We start from the raw sequence: 17,687 nt of genomic DNA on the forward strand, positions 1-17,687 counted from the left end.
TAATGTTAATCACTTCTAAGCTATTCACTTAGCTTTCACTTAGCTTTGTGTTGTTGTGGCTGTCGCTCTATATTTGTGCTGTTTGAATGTTGTTGATGAAGATCTTACTTGCTCATTACTTTATTGACTTTTAAGTCTCTCTTTCTTTTCTTGTTTTTTTTTTTTTTTTTTTTTACCTAAGCTGGCAGTTGAGGTCCTGATCAGTGTTTGTGTGTGGTTGGTCACACAATCAAAGTGTTTTGTTCTCACTTCAACTCATGATTAGAATTGAAGCGCCTCTGTGTGCCTTTGTGAGCTTTGTTTTCGGCCCTCAAGCAGCTGTAAAGGAGAGCTCAGCCTCTCTGTCTTGGCTGTACAGAGGAGCTTTCATAGAGTTTGACTCAGAGTTTCTATGGCTCTCTCCTGCCTGCATTGATAAATGGAAGTTCTTAGGTTGGCTGTCAGCTGTTAGGTTCCTCTACCCTCGGGACTTCTCCTTGTATTCTCACTCCTCTACTGCAACATTTGCTGTTATGGGTGAAAAATCACCACAGGGAATAGAGTAGATTCTCAGTGCTTGACTGAGAGTGGAACACCCAGAGAAGGTAGAGGTAGTGGTTGTCCCCAGTAGACCCTGAGTCAACACTTGCTGCTAATGGTCTCTCTAAATTTACCTTCTAATTACCCCCTTCTTATTGCCCCCAGCTAGCAGCACACTGGCAATGACCTTGAAACACAAGGAAGCAAAAAGACATGCTGAAAATTGCACTTTATTCAGTTCTGGCTAAAATCAGCTGGAAGAGAACTGATCCACTGACAACTTGGCTTGGGAAAGATGCAGATTTTATTACTCCTAGTCAAATCAAGAATCAGAAAAATCTATAAATAGGAATGAGAAGATTCCTTTGAGAGATCTTTATACATCTGGCTCTGTGTTAGTGCAGCTGACAAAGAGGGAGAGTATTTGTTCTAAGTGTCAGGTCAAAGGTCAGTTAGGGAGAGGAGGATTTTTCACTCATTCACACCCGCTCTGTCTCATTATTCAGCCCTCTCCGTAATCCCTCTAAACTGTGTTGTCACCACTGACCACTGCCGCCATTCTGACCAGCCCGCTGCAAGCGACGGCACAGCTACAACAACAAACACAGCTTCATCACAGCATAAACACCATCCCACCCATACGTATACATATAAACATTTGTGCAATAGAGCAGCCAAACACAAAAGCAGGCAATGGTATGGGATAAAGCAGAAACCAATGTAAGTCATTTTCATGTTCTTCAAAATCCAGAGATTAGCATTATAGAGGAAGAGAGTCAAGCAGACCTCAAATACAAACCTTTAAGGTCAGCGTGAATTTCTTATCTTTTTTAGCTAGAAGCAAGGGTGGTATGGTTGGAATAATTGTTTTGTATGTTTTATCTAGTTTTAACTATCCTCTTTTTGCATGTCAGAGGAGAAACAACTATTACAAACACTTTGTTCAGATTGAACATTATCATGAAATTTCATCTCAAATAATTTAGGACTGGAATTCAATTTTAGTTTCATTATCAGCTATTCTTTAATGTATTTTTTTATTCGATGAAATGTCAGAAATGAGTGAAAATTGTGCCTCTCCGTTTTCTAAAGCCCAAAATGAATGCAGGTGTTTTCATGAACTCACAGTTGAAAATCCAAAGATTTTCGGTTGTAGTTGACTAATATTCATTCATCTTTGTGCTAAGCTAAAAAAAAAAAAATAAAAAATTTCAGGCACTATTGTTGTGACTTTTCTGTTCTCAACTAATCAATTAATAAACCTATTATTGAATAATTCTTGACAAAATTGTCCTCTCCCCTTTTCAAACTTTTTTTAGAGGGTATAATATCCCACCTCTCACTGGTCCTTGTATCTTTAAGTACCCCACCCAAACATCATCATGACCACCCAGCTCTGCTGAATGTAAGGAGGCCACTGTGAGCTTTCACCACAGACCCTTCATGTCCTTTAACCTTTCACCCTCAAAGCTGCTCAGGGCAGCTGTCTGCAGCAGAGTGTGCAGAGATAAAAGCCAGTATTCAGGCCTGAGATCCACATCAAGCTTTTGCACTGGTTCTTTGGATATGTTTAAATGAAAACTCATACACCATGTTTAGAAAAAAAAGCCTAAAGTTATTTTTGTTCCTAGACTTTTTTCAAATCAAGAATAATAACTGATTAATGTTTGTTGTTTTGTGTGAGGGTTAAAAAGCCAAAAGGCAAATTAAACATATTCAGTCTCTGCATGCAGTTGTTCTAGTTTCGGATCACGTCATATAGGTATCATGCAATGTGACTTTAATAAAGGTCAGGTTTGTGGACTAGATACAGAGAAACTAAATGACCTTTGCTGTCAGCTAAACCAGGGATCTTCTTCTTCTCCCATGTGCTTTAATTAACCTTTTCTGTCATCTGTAACAGCAGAAATAGATTTGTTATAATCTCTCATTTCCACTCAGGAAGTGAACTTAAATCAATCTTTCCCTGCCTTCGATTTGTGGAGTGGGAGACAGGTGTCTCTGATTTGATGTGAGGATCAGAAAGCTCTACCACTCTTTCTGTGAGCGCGCGCACACACACACACACACACACAAATATTGTGAATCAGTAGCACACAAGCATGAAGAGCATCTGAGTGACAGCATCCGGAAGCTCTAAGATAAGATGTAATCTGGTGCCAATTATTTCTCCTTGACAGGCGCAGGTAAGCGGCAATCAGCTCCACTGACATGTGTTGTGAGTCAATAGACCTCACCCCAGTGGGTGGTGAGAGGCTGATTATGAGGTTCTGAACTGAGGCAAACACGAAAGACAAACACTGAGCCGGGTTGAGCTGATAAGCATTCCCACCACTGTTCAGCCACTCTGTTATCCCCGATGACCTCTCCATCCTGTGCTAACACACAAAGATGCACCGACCCCAGACATTCAATAATCAATTGGGAGATGCACTGAATAAAAGAAAGTCCTAGATTGCATGCATTTTCAAGCAGAGGAAAAAGTCCTCAAACCTAAATGACAAGTGTGTCAGTGTTTTCCAGAGTGACTCAGCTAATACACAGCTTTTTTAAGAACTAAACATTTTGGTTAAAGGTAAACTTGTTCACATGTTGAAGCATGTTAACCTTCCTGCAAGGAACTGGATGAAAATATTGACACTTCTGGTATCGTATCTGTATGTCAAGCTGGCAGCAGATGAGTTTAGCTAAGTCAAACAGCCTGAATCCCAGAATGTTTGTTAGCACATCTATAAGCTCACAAATAAACATGCTGTACTTCTTTGTTTGATTTGTACTCAAACAGAAACAGAAATTTTTGGTGAGCAGTGGCAAGACGCAGTATATTCCTCCTTTAAAACCACATTTTTTTGCACAGCAATAAGGAGATGTGAGTCAATTTTGACATTTAGAGGTGCTAGTAGACATCGTGTTTTTATCTTTTCTCAAATATGGTATCTCTTGTACACTTTGTGGGAATTTCTTCAGATTTAGCACAAATAACCATTTGGAATCGGAGATGAATAAATCATAATTTGGGCATGGCTGCACAGTAGTTAGTTAACTAATTTTAACTGGTTGGTTGAGACGTGCAACTGCACAACACTAATTATATCTGAACATTTGAGTGTCCCAGACAAGTTGTTTTTCTTGCTTGCAGTCAGTATGCTAAACTAACCTAATGGCTGCTAAGCTCTAGTACCATCATTAACAAATACCAATGATGCTTTTCATCCTAGTGGGACTCTAAGCAGAAAAAAGTGAATAAATGCATCTTCAACAAAGTTGTACTACCTATACTGCTGTCATGGTTACAGCAAAGCAAATTCAGTTATTTATAGGAGATTAATTAAAATACTCTTCAAGGAAGTTTTACAGACAGTCATAAATAAAATTACTTTTAGAGACACATCGTTGCACGCTTGGCTGCAGACAAGCTGCAACAAGGTGGAACCACACCTTTACTTTCAGAGAATGTGAACATAAGTAAATTTGGAAATTTAGACTACATGCCGGGAATACCTGGGCAGGTATGTAGGATATTCTGCTGCCTGCTCCCTTATACTCTCTTTTTGTTTCACTCAAGTGCACATTGATTGTGAGGAAGGGGCTAAGCTGAGAGAAGCTGTAAAAAAATAGTGTTGGTGTCTTTGAGATACATGTGTCCTTATCTCCTTATAGATACAAAACAGGGGTCATTTATGTCATTTTGAGGTAACCCAGGAAAACCACACCATGTGCAAAAAAATCCCAGCCAAAAGGGCTATATACCTTAGCTGCAGAACAGAGCAGAGGGACCTCATCAATAGGTGAAGAGACTATAGGCTCAGTTTACAACGCGATGCCACTCACATTCCTGGAGAGTAGATTGGGTTCAACAAAGTGAAGACGATTTCACACAGTCAGAGAAATTAAAAGACAATGTTGTTCTGTCTGCCTGAGTGTCTGGTAGTGATTACAAAAGCCCTGCTGGGAAACCGAGTGATATACACCATGTCCTGCGGTCTTTAAAGACTGCAGAATCCGGTGCCCTATCATTGCTGAATTTAACAGCTGGTTGTAAATTCAGCCATTTAATATGATACAAGTCAGTTTTTGTTGTTGTTTATTGGAGCATTTTTCTCTACTTGAAAGGGCAATTTAGGCTGAGCACACAGGAAGGCTTTTTGAGAAGATGAATTTGTGCTGACAATAGAGTATATGTGTGGTTTGAGGTGGACTGTTATCATACTTCCCTACTTATCTCGCCACGCCTCAGGCATTATTTCAGGGTAAATGTGTTTTAGCATGTCTCATCTTGCAAGGATGCAGCGTGTCTTCTTTGTGCAAGCTTGCCACGTCATTTGCACGAACTACAATGTCAGGATGAGAGGAGTCAATATACTTTATAAAGCTGATAAGCACTGTATTTTAGCTGAAGGAGTTGTAGTCCTTATGCAGACAAGCATATATAGCACACAGAATGAGCCCCATGTGCTGTAGATGTCAGGGACACATTTTCCATTGTGTCACATAATAGTTACGCTTGGAAAACAAAGTGTCAGCAGATTAATATTGGATAAAGAAAAGTGTTTCATGCAATTTGTTATAAAATAAATCAAAGAACATTTTTAGCATCATCAGTCATATGGTGCATGCTGGAAAACAATCTCAAATGTAAAAATAATAAACAAAACTCTGTACTGTGTAACTGTATTATACTTCGGATGTGTGTTTGTTAGCATTTGTCATTTTTCATGATATGTGGATTAATTAGGTCACGCCTGCCAGAATGAAATTTGATTCGCTTCAGAGGTGAAAGATATTGATCTATAGTGATCCTGAATGGAAGATTCACAGGAGAGAAATATGGCAGGCTGTCAGACACTTGGAGCTGGTTGCCACTAACAGATGATATGTTTAGACGAATGTTTATTTGTAATGTAGCAGGTTATCTGTCTGTCTGCCCGTCTAGTCTCATTTGCAGTGACCTACTGTAACTGTCTGATTTGTGACAGCCGGTCCCCCTCTGTTTCTGCTGCCCCTGAGTGTAGATCTGAGTGCCGAGGTGATAAATGTGGGGTCTCAGCTGAAATTCCAGTATCGTTTGACTGCTAGGCTTGCCACAGCAGATAACAGGCTGTGTTTAGTTGAAAAGCAGACGGGGATGGAAGATGAGATGCTTATAGAAAAAGAGTGGTGCTCCACTGTCTTTGGATACTATCTGTGTGTTTGTGAGTGCTGCTTTTGCCCCAATACAAATGCGGTAATCCTGGATTACACATGGCGATGTTTCCTGGAATCCCTCAAACACGCTGAAAAGCCAAACCTCAGAAAAAAAAAAAAAATTAAGTTTTGATTGAACGCTTTTTCTGAATTATTTTTTAACAGAATAGAATTAGAAAAGAAACCCTGATATGTAATTTCACCACAGTGTGGGGTTAAAATAGCATATCATGGTTACTATTAAACTGTGTTTGGAGGCATCTTGTGAGAATTACATGGGTGACAGCCATGTCTATTTCTGTTTACTACCTGCATACTATGATGCTGCACCGTGACTGCAGCATTTCACAGCTCCTAAAGGAGCTCAGCAAAACAGCAGCAAAGAAGCTCTCTAGAAGAGGATTCATGTCAGTATTTCAACATCTCCCATTCCCACTAAGTAAGACTCTTTTTCAGTCTGTGAAAAGTTGTTATAGCTGCCATAAGGAGTCTTTTTCATCTGTGACTCTTAGGCTTGGCTACACAGAGCAGTAAGAGCATTTGTATGGTTCCATTAAAGTGGAACCTGAACAGGCCTTCCATCGGGTCCTCGGGTTTTCTCTACAAACAGAATTGCGCAAATGCAATCTCAGCTTTCTCAAACAAATTCTGAGAGACAAGAGAAACAGATAGACCTGTCAGAGCTGCTCCAAAGATAATAAAAGGATTCATGGGGAATTCTGCTTTTTTTCTACAACAGGACTGAAACTCACACTTTCATACCAGTGAGCCTTGCTGTGCAGTATGTGAGCCATCAGTTTCATTTCAAAATAGATTTAACAGCGATATGGAGGAAAGTGTGTTGCAGTGTTTTGCTTCCCAGAGAGCACATCAGCCCATTCATGGATAATTCACAAGAGAAGATTGTTACAAAGGCTATCATCTCTTTCACAGCTTGTTAGAGCTGAAAAAGATAAATGTAACTGAGGTTCACACTGCATGGCCCTGAATATTATCAGCCATATGGCCTGTTGTAATAGACACCATGGTATTTGACTTCTTACTGTTCCCATAACTTGTGACTGATCTTTTGCGTCTCTGCTGCCATTCATTTAGGACTCCTGTGAGTTATTTTTTCTCTTCTTGTTTTTTGTAATGCCTGCCATACCCATAATTAGTCTGACCATAACCCCATTATAGTAGGATGTAATTGGGGGGAAGGGGTAAAAATGAACACAATCTGTAAATTAATCTAGGAGAGTTTGATGGTAGGTTTGGCATCATTAGTATGTTACCATGCCTTTAACAATAGCATACTTTGTGTGTTTCTATGTGTATGTGTGTCAGAAAAAGGCAGCCTACACACAATGTCTGTGGTTTGGGTTTTCCAGTTTTATTGTGTGTTTTTCTACTACAGTAATGATAGGTTCAGTATGAACAAAAACATTTATTTTTGCACTTTTTTTGCTCCTTTATAGAGCTGAAGTCTACCGGCACTGCTCACCACTTCTCCTTTTTGCTGAATTCAACTGACTATCGGATTCTTCGCATGGATGAGGACCATGACCGCATGTATGTGGGCAGCAAAGATTATATACTGTCTCTGGATCTACATGACATCAACAAGGAGCCTCTCATAGTAAGAAAGTTTATACACAAACATTGAACTGGTCGAGCTCAGCATGCGTTTCCAGCTAACCGGCTTGTGTATTTTTCACTGTCAGATCCACTGGCCTGTTGCCCCCCAGAGGAAGACTGAATGTGTTTTGTCGGGGAAAGACATCAATGTAAGTGTTTAAAACAAATAACAATTCTGACCAATCAAAAATCCCAAACATTTTCTGGTTCCATATGCAAAAATTTAGTGTCAGGTTTACATCCCATGTTAGTGGGTAGCATTTTAAGGAAATAGTATTGTATTTTGTGTATATTCATTTAGTTTTCTTTGTGCACGTGTGAAATGTAAAAATGACATCAGAGGTCAAATGTGGCATGATATTTGGATGCAAACTAACCCCTAACCCCTACAAAGTTTTTTCAGAATTCATTTAAATTTTGAGCTATCATGTTTACAAATGGAATGGCGGAATGGCACAAAACATAACCAAAAACATAACCAGAGGTAATAAAGAACTGAATCATCAACAGACAATAGCCAGTATTTTTGAGAGCCCAGGTCTGCACAAATATGATTCTTCAGCTGGATTACAAACTGAAACCAAAAAGCTTCCAAATCTGCTTATAATGATTGCAATGAGGTGTCACATTGATATAACTATGATCGCTTTTTAAAAAAAAAAAAAAAAAGCATAGCTGTGCCCTGCTGCAGGTAAACGCTTTGTTTCCAGGGTTACCCCTGTTTAAATTTAATAGGTTTTTTTTCTTTTCTTGTTTTTTGGTGACGCTCCCAATTTGAATGTTGGATTAGGGTTAATAGAGAACAAGCTCCTCCAAATGTGTGACTAGTTATGAAGCTCTTATTTAGTGCCTCTGAATCCTTGATAATTGCATACAGATGCCACCAATTTAGCTGTAGCAGGAACTTAAAACTTGCAAAAAATAGCTGTCTTCAGTTAGAGCCTTCTAGAAATGCCAAATTATTATTATTATTATTTTCACCCAGTAATCATTTTACCCTTTGTTGTTCAGACAAACAGCCAAAATGAATCAGCCACTGGAAGCTGCAGACCCATCTGAATTCTTTAAAGGGTTCAAAGACATTCAGAGAGCTCCTTGCGCCTCCTGTGCAGCCCCCACAAAGAAGAGATGGAAACTCATCATTGAAATTCATTTAAAAGCCAGAGCCTTCTCTTTTGATTTTGTTCACACATTGTTCCCCCCTCCCACCCTGAAACACACACACACACACACACGCACGCACACACGCACGCACGCACGCACACACTCACTTGTTTTAGCCATGCTAGGGGTGAGAGCCGGCAGAGGTAGTGTGCACCAACAGTTTGATGAGGCTGTGGATAATAACCCTTCTCTTCCTGCTGGTATAGCGCTCAGCCTGCTGTTTATCCTACTAGAATGTTCATTTATGCACGTTTGGTGACCCGCGCCTCCCTGCGCCTCTGGCTACATTGGCATGCATATGTTCATATGTGCCTGTCTGTGTCTGAGTGTGAAGGGATGGGTTTGAAATTTCATCAACAGAATAAGAGATAAGATTGGCTACTGCAAGACATCGCAGCAGTCTTGGCCGCTCTTTAGTGAATGACAAATGATGACAATTCAGCAGCAATTCAGAGGGGATGTTGGTTCAGGCATGAGGTCAAAGGCAATCAGCCCCACTGTGCTCTCTGTGGGGGGGCACAACTGTGCCCTGAATGATACACACAGGCCCACACGCATAAACACACACATGCACAAAAACACATCCTCTGAAACCTGACTTGTGCATCTGTCATGCTGTTAAGATCTGCCAAAATGGCTCATCCCCAATCCTGCATACAATCTTTTTTATATACTTGGTTCATCCTTTCTTTTTCACCAGCTGTCACTAGCAGAAAACATGACAGACAAATCTGAACAGAGCTTATCGGCTTGAACATTTCTGTAGTTGGAATTTTGATTTGGGTGGATTGTGACCAGGAAGGCAGACAGCTGGTCAGACAAACAGATTGGAAAGACTTCGAAAGCACAGAGCTGTGCTCACTAAGAGCACCTCTTTGTCTTTAGTCCAGAAAGAAAAACGTTGGCATTGCTTAAATTTTACCATGAACAAATTAAAATTCTTAATTAAGCCCATCAATGTTGAGATTTTCACATTTTTGTCTTTATGGTTTGTCTAAAAAACACAATGGATTTCAAATCCTTTTTATTAAAAAAAAAAAAAAAGGAGAAACATTTTCATTCAGCAGTCTTATTTGCTCTAACCAAAATCTTTTCCATTTGTCAAGTTTGACAGAACACTGAATTGGGTTTAACCTCAATCCCTGAAGCAACCACACTTAACATCTCAGAGGCGCTGCTTTTCTTGGTTTCAGCCACACACTTAAATGGTGTTTGGAAACATTTTCACTCTGAGAGTGTGGTCCGAGTTGAAGCCAAAGCCAGGCTGACACACAGAGCAGGGGAACAGCGCTGCCAAACACAAGCCAGCCAGCAGAGGAAGTGATAGATGTGATGGTTTCAAGGCAGACAGAGGAGTTATTAACCATCAGTAGGGCATTATATATTATGCAACCCCTTTTATCTATTGCATTTTCCTGATCTTATTTTACTGAAGCCTCTAATGCTGTCACGCTTTGTTTTGCCATCTCTCAGGGTGAATGCGGTAACTTCATCCGTCTGATTGAGCCCTGGAACCGGACCCACCTGTATGTGTGCGGGACAGGCGCCTACAACCCCATCTGCACCTATGTCGACCGAGGACGCAGGTCACAGGTAACCAAAGACACAACCAGGCATCCATGGAGACATTTTGACCTTTACGCTCTACTTTTTAAAGAACCACATCAGTCAGTCGGTTTCAGGTCAGAGACTCTCCTTCTGCTCTCACTCTTTAGTTTCATGGGCTCTGCTTTTCTCTTCCATCATTTTCTGCATATTAGTTTTCATTGATTTGTCCTGTTTCACGGTCTGGAGCACTCAAAGAAAAAAGCTCATGGTTAGTCATCTCTAGGTCATCATTAATATTACAAAATTGATGTTGATAAGGCAGCTAAGTGCCACTGCTTGAAGCTCCAAGTTTCTCTTAACATTGGGAATATCATGATGACATTAAATCAATAGAAAATTCTTCTACTTGTGGTCCTCCATCCCCACCTTCACCTGTTTATACATAGTGGCCCCGTAGCCTGTCTTGCTGTCTTGTTGTCTTGCTGAAAACCTCTGAAAGGCCATCATTACTGATGGAGCCTTTCATCCATCATCAGCCTTGTAGCTCAGCTCTCTCTCCCTCTGTCCCTTCCTCCATCCCTCCCTCGCCCGATGGCCACGCAGAGCTGCGGCAGCTGCCTAGCCAGTTATAGTCGACACACTTGCATTCACCACTCTGCCTGTTTAGTCTCCCTGTTCAAATGGAGGGTTCAGATTTCAATGTAAAGGTCAGTCTGTCTCTTGTCATTCAGCTTCTCCCCTAAGGCCCAGACGCTATGTTACTTCACACTGTAAAGGTTTTTCGCAGTAACAGTAGATGTAAACATAAACCAGTTGTTCTGAAATTCCTCCCCATCTTACACAAAGGGCTTCACACGTTTTTTTAATCCCTAGTTCACTCTCAAACTTTGCCCCATAACTGCAAACTTTTTCCTTTAACTGCATCAGCTTTTGTGCCTTTTTGATGCTGTTTCACAGCGTTCTCCGCAGCCTGATGAGCTCCACATCAAAAACTCAAACATGATGGAAAAAAACTTGAATATTCAGTTTTATTGCTAATAACAGTTACACTATGAGCATACGTTCATGTATTTTCCTTATATGCTGTTGCAGTTATTTTCAGTGTATATGTTGTTCGCTGATTAATGTGTTCTATGTAACCTGTTTTCTTTCTAAATGCATTTTCTTGTTTTCCATTTCTGCTTCCTTCCCTGGCACTGCATGCTTTACGCATGGAGTTTACGGCAGTGTTTGCATGTCTACTCGTACATGGTTATCAAATGATGAATGCCACTCATCAGGCTCTCTTCAGTCAACTTTGACCTCCACTGTGACCCACTCACATTTGTCTTTACATCTTTTAGAACTACTTTTCTTTGATTCGTCTTGTTTCTTCCAGCCCTTCTTTTTGCTCTGGCGTATTTCCTCTTCTTTTTATCTCACGGTCGGAATCAGTTGAATTTCACTTTAATCTGGGATATTCTGTATTGGTAATGAGATGGCCCATTGTGCCATGTCTCTGTTTTTAGGGGTTCCACTACCAACATGCGTCCCAATCTGGAGGGAGAACAAGTCGAGCAGCAGACTACAGCACTACATCACAGCCTTTGGAGGCGAAGGTGGGCTAAAATGAGTTTTGTAGAGTTCTATGCCCACCTGATTTTTTTTTTTTTTTAATTACAGTTGAAATAGGCGAAAAACACAACTAAAAGGAGATTGTTGCAGATTTTTTTTTCAAGGCAGCTTTCGGAACTACTGAGACTCCAGACAACTCTACTTAAAAAATGTTCACCATGAATGTTTTTTTAACTGACATTTTCAGGCAAACACACAAAACCATTGACCCAAACCACTGTTGTCATCTTCGCTGATTTACACAAATGGTAGTGTTTTCATCGCCACACACATATATGAGTCATACTGTATCTTGTTACTAAAAAACAATATCCACGCTCAGGTTACAAACGCAGCTTTACATCTTTTTTGCCTTACATATTTCCTACCTGTCAGACATCATCAGTCAGCTTTGAAGTGCCTGAATAACCTTCATATAGACACGTACCCAGTGTTGACACAGATGTTCCAACATGTCCTCTTGCACTGTGGAATAATGAATTCTTGTTTGAGCCACTAACACGAGAAGCATGGTGGATGAGTTTTGAATTGCTCTCAGCATTTTCCTCCACCTTCCCATCGACTGATTACTGCTTTTGTGCACTTTTTGTTCCCCTCAGCAGAGCCATTAGAGCTGCCATTCAGTGCCTATGCGGTCACCACTCACACTTGATCATTATTACCAACTTAACCAACTGATCGCATTTTTTGATGATACTGTTGCCATTTTAAACCTTGTACGGTTTGTAAAGTAAATGATATAGCCACACGTAAAAATGTTCCTCAAACACAATAAATCTGTTACCGCATGGTTAATGTTTTTCCTCACCCTTTACCATTACAGGAATACATTTTCCGTCTTGAACCTGGTAAAGTGGATTCTGGGAAAGGAAAATGTCCTTATGACCCCAAGCTGAACAGCGTCTCCGCTTTGATCAGTACGTATCAGCTTTTGTTTTTCCTTCCAGCGACGTGTGCAGGCGCGAAAGACATAAAAGAGCTGCAGTTTGTGTTTGGTTTGCATTCCTGAAAGGGACTGCTGGTAATCACTTTGACACTGCAGCACTTTGTTACTCAGTTTCTGTGATGTTGGCAACTGTCAGCTTTAAGGAAAATTTAATCAGTGGCTGCCGCCAATGCCTCATGTTGTTAAATTCCTGTTAATAACTTTGTTTGTTTGTTCATTCTAAAAAAAAAAAAAAAAAAGTGAAAAGAAAGAGACCTTTTGATATTTAAATTGTTTTTAAGTTAATCAAAATTCCAAAGCTAAAAATATAGATTTTACATTCGCACAAGATAGAGAAAGTAGAGACAGAGAAATCATCGCATAGGGCAAGTGATGCCAAATCAAATCAAACACACAAATATATTAATTTACTGGTAACCTTCTCATTGATCAGTCAGTCAGTTGTTTCAAGTCTAGCAGGTATGCAGATATATCATGTATTCATTTATTTGGTCAGACTCCTGTGTCAGTGGGTGGTCTTTTGTTATCAGTTGCTTACAGGTGGTTAGACATGGGTGCAGGTCAGTGACCTCCTGCCCTCCGCATGTGCGTGTGTTCAAGCGTGCATATGTAGGCATGAGGGACGTAGGTGGAGAGAGTCCGCTTTTAATTTGCTGTGCCGTGTCAGCTCAGTTACAGCTGACCCAAGCAGAAGTGCAACACCAAGAAAATCATCTAGATGTTGTCTCACATAGCTGGCAGGGCAGAGCCATACCACACTGACACAACAGGAAGGTGGAATTTCCCTGGTTTAAGAGTTAGGAATTTTTTTTTTTTTTTTTTTTTGCACTACTGTTTTACAAGCTATGCGGTCACTTAACTCCTCAAAAGGTTCACAGTATAGACAGCAGATGCTCCACGTTTCTGCTTTTTTTTTCCTAGGTGCTGCAAAGGAAGTTTCTGTCCATGCCGAACATGTCAAACATGACCGGCTTTCCTTGAGCTCTAACATATACACTGTGAATCTGTCTGATGTGAAACTGACTTTGTAATTGCAGCTGTTCTTTCAAATTGCACTGATTAGCCAAATAAGTATGAGTACAGCAGTTATGAGAGCAACTTTTTTTTATCTGAAACGTGACACAGACACCTGTGAACTGAGTTTAATCAGACTGAATGTCTTGTAATTTGGCACTGTCTTATGTTAAAATTCCTGTCTTTGAATGGCCACAGCTGCTGTGCGTGCTATCAGTCAGACACTGATTAAATCTAGAGGGATGGGGTAACTTTTCAATGAAGTTTTGGCATGGTAAATAACATGTTTTGTATAACATGAAAATGTTTTCATCCATCATGATTTCACCTTGGCATTTCCACTGTGATTGACAGATGGAGAGCTGTATGCAGGAGTTTACATTGATTTCATGGGAACAGACTCGGCTATCTTCCGTACGCTGGGGAAGCAGACAGCTATGAGGACAGATCAGTACAACTCCAGATGGTTGAATGGTAATGTCTCAACTCACAGCTTGTTCTGTATCCAGGATTACTTCTTTCACTCATTTCTCTGTGGACCATTTTTTTAATCTACTCCTCAACATCTTAAGAACATCACTGTAATGTTTTAAGCTACTTCCCAAAGCTTCAACACCATGCTGCACATAGTCAAATCCTATTGCAGTGTCTTTTTAGAATGTTCTCTCTCCAGCCAGCTCCGCTTGACCCAGTGATTGATTGACTCGAAGCTATTCACTACACTAACTGTTCACTGCATGTCTGCAGAGTCTGACAGCACGGTCAATAGTGTAGTTGCAGGGGGAAATTAGTGAACGTCAATAACAACTCAGAGTAGCCTTTGCTTTGTGAATGAACTGTGATTGTCACAGTGACATAAATGCTGGTCGGGAGCTTTCATTTGATATGGCCAATTCGGTCAAAGCATCCCCCCAATCCTGTAGGCTCCCAGATTTTCCTCTGACCCTGTTGCCCTGACAACAGTCCCCTGGCAGTGGTTCACTGAATCGGGACACCTGAGTCCTACTAATCAGCCATGTGAGATGTCACAGATATTCCCCCTCCCCCATTACATGGTTCCTGGTTATCCCCCCTCCTCTTGGTTTGGTTTGTCCTCATTTGGGACCCTGGCCTGTCGCAGTGGGGAGGGGCACTCTGTGTTGCGTGTCCAGTGGTGACCCAGTGAATCAGCCAGTGGGAGCACACTGTGATGCCATATTCAGCATTGTCACTAGGAAGAAATAAAGAGGCAAGTTTAGAGTGTCAAAGTGCTGTTTAGGCTTTAGGATGCTATCATTTTGTTTGTAACAGTAATAATTTAAAACATAAAACCTTTTCTTTCAATGGCAGATGCTTAATAAAATAAGATTTCTAAGATCTCGAGTATTTTTCCTTTAAGTCTGTGTTTCCAGGGAGAGTTAAATGATAATTAAAATTTTTCCTTGTTTATGTTAAAACATTTGTCAGGTACTCATCTGTAAACTAAAGAATCAGACTCTGGAAATGAAGAGCCAGCCATAGCCAGAGACATTATGTGTTCAGGCTGTCTCTCTACTTTTCCCTTGAATGCCATGAGGAAGCTTTTTGAAATTTGAATGTAAACTGCAATTGGACTGGTTGATGGAGGCATACAGCTGCAGGCTGCCAAATCTAGTTTACACCCTCCACTTTACATACACTGTACACTGTGTGTAGACAACATAATGTATATTCCGAGACTCCTGTTGAACTTAACGTTTTTTCCCTTTCTTTTCGACAGATCCCACATTTGTTCATGCGCACCTCATCCCAGACAGTGCTGAAAAGAATGACGATAAACTCTACTTCTTCTTCCGCGAGAAAGCCTCTGAGATGGGCCAGAGTCCCATGACGCAGTCGAGGATAGGGCGGATCTGCCTGGTGAGTTATCACACCATTCAGCAAACCTCATGTTTATGTCTCTATAATGGTTAGTTATGCTCTGTCTCCTGTTTTAGGCCTATAAAGGAAGTCCCCCCAAGTCAGTAACTGTTTTCTGACTAATAATTATTATGTGCAACAGCATGATGCTTAGCAAAGTATTTGTCATTTGCCTTAAAGGCTAAGTTTGGGATCCTTTTTTTCTTTCTTTTCCTCAGGGGTAAAGGTTTGAAGAGCAGGGTTCACTTTAATCCATGTCTGTACACATACAATGCAAAGCCTGTGTTTAATTAGCAATGTAGTGCTGTAGACACACAAACAATTGCACTGTGTTCAGAACTTTCAAACCATCTGTATGTAGACACAAAAATGTCTCTCTGAGGTTCTGTGTTTGCAAGATGATAAGTGTGTAATTCAAAGGAATGAATTAAACAAAACTGTCTAGGGGTTCTGGGAGGCTTAGAGCTAAATGCTACATTCAACATGCTTACAGTCTCACAGTGGTGGGTTCTTTTTTCTCTAAAATGTTGCTGTGTTTTCCAAATGAAAATGTCCTCCAAAAAAGATCAAAGTCAAGTCAAGTTTCTGGAAGATATTAAAACATGTCACAATTTTACCAAGTCCATGAGAAACTTTGAAAAAGTTTTTTTTCCTTGCAAATGTTAGTAGATAAAAATTGTCATTCTGCCCCACAAATCATTCCGTCTGTAACATGTGCTGATTTCTGGGCCATGAATCATCCCATTCTTTACCTCGGTAGTAAAAGTTGTCTGACCCCCTTTTGAAGCCCGGCCAACAAAAACACAAAGTCACATCTTTATTCACACAGACCAGTTGTTTCAAGCAGCTGTTAGTCAGATATTGCTCAGGCTCATCCCGCTGAGTAATTTTTGGAGCAGCGTGAGAATGATTCCCGTGTGTCTCTGTCTTACAGAACGATGATGGTGGACACTGCTGTCTGGTCAACAAGTGGAGCACATTTCTAAAGGCTCGTCTCATCTGCTCGGTGCCCGGAGCTGATGGCATTGAGACACACTTCGATGAATTAAGTAAGCTGAATTATTTCCCACCATCCCTGACCCTTTTAGAGCATCTCTCATGCTCCCTTTCATCTCTGTACTTTGTACACCCCATCCCATCACCAGTAGTCACTCTAGGTCTAAAAATCTAAAAGTTTGCGCATTTAAAGGGGAAATTGATGTTTTTCTCACAAAATACTTTACAGAGCGTTTTACAGTTCAGTTAACAGAACTCAGGGAACGTATAGCGCATCTGCTTGGAGTTAATGTAAAGCGCCTAATGAATACGTCCCTGACCTCACCGAAAACCTGGCAGATGGGAAGTGAGAATTCTTAAATGTCTGTGTAACCGCGACTATTCAAAACAAGGGTCTGCAGATGGACTTGTTGTTGACAGAATCCGTATCAACAACTTCATCATTTGTAGAGTTCTCTTCACATTTGCTTTGCATAGTTTCAACATGATGTTAATCCACATATACTCAGCATTTGTTGCAGTGTGTGTGGGCCAGCAGCTTACTGTACTGTACTCTGGGGACACACATCCAGCAGCATTTAGCACATTTCTTCTCACGTGCAGCAATACCAGAAAGTAACCCAGAGAAGCTGCAGCTTTAGATTAAAGTATCACTGACTCATGCATGTTAATCTTGACATGTATATTTCTTTGAACCTCTTGTAAAGTAGGTGCCACCCTAAAAAGGTGCCATCCTTAATGTCAGAATGTAATCAACTTGCTTTCAAGCACCATCAGTGTTTCACAGCCTTTTTTAATATATGTTAAAAAAAGAAAGAAAGAAAAGGAAACATACACACACATACAGAGTAATCAGAGTAATGAACAGCGGGGATCAGTCCATCGCACTGTGGATCATCACAGCCTCACATGACTGATGGGATTAAGGAGGGATTTGTAGTATCCTTAACATTATAATGAGCAGCAGTTACATTTTATTTTACTACTTTCGACTAGCTTCTGCTCACTGGGAACTTAATTTCACAGTCATGAAAAATATTTTACTACAAATGTAAACAAACATTTTTTTTTTTTTAAATTGCCTTCACACCATATATTTAAGGCATTATTTTAAAAAAGCCTTAATTTTAGCTACAGCACCATATGACCCCATTCAGCCTGAAATGTCTAGTGAGTATCCCCAATGAAACAAGAATAATAATAATAT

General features: G+C 40.4%; 1 protein-coding gene across 3 annotated transcripts in view; it reads left to right on the forward strand.

Annotated features, from left to right (window-relative positions):
- The window catches only part of sema3fa (sema domain, immunoglobulin domain (Ig), short basic domain, secreted, (semaphorin) 3Fa), a 46,988-nt gene that overhangs the window by 20,960 nt on the left and 8,341 nt on the right, over nt 1–17,687 (forward strand). For 2 of the 3 annotated variants that reach the window (XM_030728904.1, XM_030728906.1), the window contains exons 3-10: nt 7,161–7,321; nt 7,407–7,469; nt 9,958–10,077; nt 11,541–11,630; nt 12,470–12,563; nt 13,961–14,080; nt 15,345–15,484; nt 16,419–16,533. In XM_030728904.1, coding sequence (XP_030584764.1) covers nt 7,161–7,321; nt 7,407–7,469; nt 9,958–10,077; nt 11,541–11,630; nt 12,470–12,563; nt 13,961–14,080; nt 15,345–15,484; nt 16,419–16,533 — 903 coding nt within the window. The remainder of the gene's footprint in view (nt 1–7,160; nt 7,322–7,406; nt 7,470–9,957; nt 10,078–11,540; nt 11,631–12,469; nt 12,564–13,960; nt 14,081–15,344; nt 15,485–16,418; nt 16,534–17,687) is intronic. The other variant, XM_030728905.1, reaches the window with a different exon arrangement.

This window comes from Archocentrus centrarchus, chromosome 5, assembly GCF_007364275.1.
Source record: "Archocentrus centrarchus isolate MPI-CPG fArcCen1 chromosome 5, fArcCen1, whole genome shotgun sequence".
NCBI lineage: Eukaryota > Metazoa > Chordata > Actinopteri > Cichliformes > Cichlidae > Archocentrus > Archocentrus centrarchus.